At 41.6% G+C, this 3,937-nt stretch overlaps 1 protein-coding gene across 1 annotated transcript in view; it reads left to right on the top strand.

The window, feature by feature from the left end:
* Positions 1-886: 886 nt before the first annotated feature.
* Positions 887-3,937, top strand: part of SARC_00791 (hypothetical protein) — a gene marked incomplete at its 5' end in the record, with an annotated part of 4,687 nt that continues 1,636 nt past the window's right edge. The window contains 6 exons of the mRNA XM_014305472.1: positions 887-998; positions 1,140-1,360; positions 1,862-2,180; positions 2,376-2,464; positions 2,974-3,443; positions 3,634-3,766. Coding sequence (XP_014160947.1) covers positions 887-998; positions 1,140-1,360; positions 1,862-2,180; positions 2,376-2,464; positions 2,974-3,443; positions 3,634-3,766 — 1,344 coding nt within the window. The remainder of the gene's footprint in view (positions 999-1,139; positions 1,361-1,861; positions 2,181-2,375; positions 2,465-2,973; positions 3,444-3,633; positions 3,767-3,937) is intronic.

Below are 3,937 nucleotides of genomic sequence, written 5' to 3'. Positions count from 1 at the left end.
CTATATATATATTTATATATATATCACTATATATATATATATATCCCTATATATATATGTATGTATGTATGCATGCATATATATAGAGGGTTTTATAATATATATATATATGTGTGTGTGTGTGTATGTATGTATGTATGCAGATGTAGATGTAGATTAGATGTAGATGCATATATGAGTATATATGAATGTATATGTATATATAAATATATGTGTGCGTGTGTGTGTGTTTGTGTATGTGTATGTAGTTGTGTATATATTTATGTACGTATTTGTATGAGTTTGTGTGTTTTTGTCGTTGTATAGAGGAATGGATGCATTTTTTAGAGAGGGCAGGGGGGATATCTGTTTACCGTATTGATGATGTGTATCCTATCTTCTTTTTATTTTGTGTGTGTATTTGGGTTTTGTGCGTGTTTCATTGTTCTGAAATTTGGTTTTTAATATTACATAGATGTATCCAAATATACGCTAAGTTTTGTTCTACTGTTGAGACGTTCCGTTTTCATTATAGAATGCTTGACTGTACGTTTTCATCCATAGCTATTTGTGTAGGTTGTATTTTGTTGCTCTACCGATAGCATATTCCGTCTCAGTATTAAAGGACGCTGAGATGTCTTGGCGTAAGTTTCATGCATTGTCGATGCTACCTTTTGTGCTGTTTGTGTGCAAATGATTTTACGTTTGCAATTGTCACGATTGATATGTGCAGTCCTTGTATGTGCAGTCCTTGCTATTTTGAGTGAACAGTGAGCAAGGCTGACTGTAGTGTAATGATTTAATTGGGCTTACGTTGGTGTATACTTCATATGTATGCACGGATATCTTCACATACATAAATACACATATTCATAACTTCATACGCATATACATCGAACCCATACATATGCAATCCGAAAAGAAGCAAAGGAGAAGCGGCTTGATGGGTATTCAAATCGGTAAAAGGCGCAAATATGTGAGCGTGTTTGTGTTGGCAGACGAACCTCCTCACATGTCACGTGCCGCTCTTATCAGTTGATGATCTTTGCTATTCTGATACTCTATTTTCTACGTCGACCTTGTTTGAATCTTTTAGAAAAGATAGGAAATTTTTTCAGCATTGATTCTTAACCGGATTTAATATATTATTCGTCTTCCAGGCGTACAAGATGCCGAGGCTTCTCAAACCAATAATTCGGATACAAAGACCATCGGCCCTCAGACCAAGGACAAAGATATAGCAAAGGATAGGGAAATAGGCAAGGGTGCGCTCAGTGAGGTGAAAGAATGGAAGTGGCAATCGACATTGAATCATTTGAATCAGGCCAAGGCTGAAACCGATATAACGGCTGACCTGCTGAAGCTTATTCAGGATGGCAATGTATGTAACGGTATTAGAGCCCATCTATTTGTGCTGAGCTCATATTTTCGTGCACCTGGTACCTAAAGTCTCTCTGTGGAAGATAGTCATAGAGCCCATCTATTTTGTGCTGAGCTCATATTTTCGTGCACCTGGTACTTACAGTCTCTCTGTGGAAGATAGCCACCGTTAAATTGTATTGAGGATACGATGTAGTAGAGGTCTCAGTATGAAACTGCGTGCTTGTCATACTAGTTAGTCAGCTTTACGTCTCCGTATTTCTGTATATGTAGCTCTTTCATTCTCCGCTATATCGTCACTCAATTTTCTATTAGGTGGCCTTTGCGCTGACAAGTAGGCTGCTGCTGTAGTTTATCTCGGGTTTGTATGGGCGTACATGCATTGCATTGATCACTGGTTGCTTTCATTTTTATGGAGCGTGAATCTGTATGTTTATTTTTCCGCACGTGCTGTATCGGAGTTATTCTCTCTCATGCTCACCGCATATGCTGCACCCTTCAGACAATGGTACTGGACAACGCCTTTCTCAACATGGCGCCGTTTAAGGAAGCCCGCAAACCGAGTGCGGCATTGCGCATGGCCACCAAGAGGCAACAGTTCACTAGCGCAAGCTCAATACTGAAGAAAAGTGCTGAGCGGTTATCTGCGGCTGTGCAACAGGACGCGGACTATTTTGTGCACACACAAGAACTGCAACGGCTCTGGCTCCTAAAACACAGGAGAAATAATCAGATATCTATTGATGTCAGCTTAAGGTCGTGCGGGTCAGATTTCAGCGGCCCAAGCGAATTGAATGTAATTAAACGACCGGCAAACACCAGTAAGTGAAAATGCCCCCCTAGTATCGAGTTCAGATCTATAGTGTGCTGGTAGCCACGTCATTGCGAATTACACAATAGATGTTATCAATTATATCACTCATGGGGACATACTACATGCTTGCACGCCTCAGATTGACTTCATTCGCCCAATTGTCTGACACCCAATATATACTTTGAAATACACAAACGAACAGGATCCGTTGCGGCGAAAGCAGTATCATTCCACCTTCCACCGGAGATGTCCATTCCACGAGCAATACAATGCTATTTGGAGACCAAGGAGGTAAGCTCACGAATTTCGCGCACCTTATGCCATGCTTGCATTTTGTTCAGCCTCATTCAAGAAAGTTGATTATATCTTAGGCAACAGGGTGGCGTGAGAAGGGTTGCTTGGCTTAACAGATCATCTAATCCAAAATTGCTCAATGTAAAAGTGCGCTACATAGGGACAAAATTTGTCCCTTTTTTGTTTCAGATGTAATATAGCAGACCTTCGACTCTCCTGCATCCTGTCGCCTGCTTTACGAGCTCATACAGATTGATTATGCCACGTTGAGCGTGTTTTGAATATGTCTTCTCTTATATCAAACCTAGTACTGAAATTGTTTTTCACTAACCTATGCTATTGAAAAATATTGGAGTAGTGGGGTGCACTTTGCTACAGCGGGAATGGTTATTTGGTTTTGTTTTGTTTATTTGTGCGGCTCGTTTCAGCGGGAGAGCGCGTTATTCTTACGTAGAATTTGGTCTACATTTTAACACCATACACATTCGTTTATATTATATTCGCAGGGAACGTCACAAATAGACATGCCGGTATTACCTGTTACCAGTAAACAGTGCAAGCAGACAGACACCATTTCTCGTCTGCGGCGGACACAGCACTTCCTGTACGCTCAGGGCTTGTTTTCCTACCTGAACCAGAGCTCAACGAGCCTATCCAATGTACCCGTATCGTCATCCGGCAACACGATATGTATTAAGATAGACAGCAATAGACAGCTCGTCATGCAGCTCGTATCGGCAGCCAATGCTGGTAGTATTAGATCAAAGTCCGCTGAAAACAACGACACACACACCAGCCTCTCGGCCAGAATGCCCAGCGACATAGTATCAGCCACCAATGCCATGTTCAGTTCAGCGCTGAGTATTGTACTGCACCTGCTTGCTAGAAAGCAGCAGAGTGCATCCCATATTGCAAGTCATGCACCGCCAGGCTATGACCTCGAGCAACTTGACAGCCATTCCAAGCACGCCTTCAGGTACCGTTTGATATTGTTAGGCTCATACGTATGGATTGTCTATCTTGGGCTAAAACTGCTCTCTCCTCTCGATTTCTTCTTTATCTTGCATCACACTCGTGAAAGATAGTGTGTTTTCATGTTGTACAACAACAACAAAAAAATCTTATTCCGAACCTCTGTGCTTTTCAATGCAATGCGCGATCTGCAGTATCGGATCTAGAGAGCCTGGGTCGAAGACACCAATCTTGTCTAGGTTCTATGATATTGTCAGGCACATATCCTGCTGTCAGATCGTGCGAACGACGCTAGCGCACTTTGCAGAGGTGAATAGCGACCCCACGGTATGTACCATACGGTTTGCTGCTCATTTAATTCACTGCTGATCTTGGTTCCGTAACTATTTTTTGCCCCTTTAATACATTTTAAAGTGAAGCTGCTTAATCATTAGATTCCTTCCGATTAAATATTACCGATCGAACCGTCGCGAGAGGTTAAACTATGTATGTATATAT

The sequence above is a fragment of the Sphaeroforma arctica genome, assembly GCF_001186125.1.
Source record: "Sphaeroforma arctica JP610 unplaced genomic scaffold supercont1.28, whole genome shotgun sequence".
NCBI classification, from domain to species: Eukaryota; class Ichthyosporea; order Ichthyophonida; genus Sphaeroforma; species Sphaeroforma arctica.
Note: the sequence above shows the minus strand (reverse complement) of the source record. Positions and strands in the feature narration are given on the sequence as shown.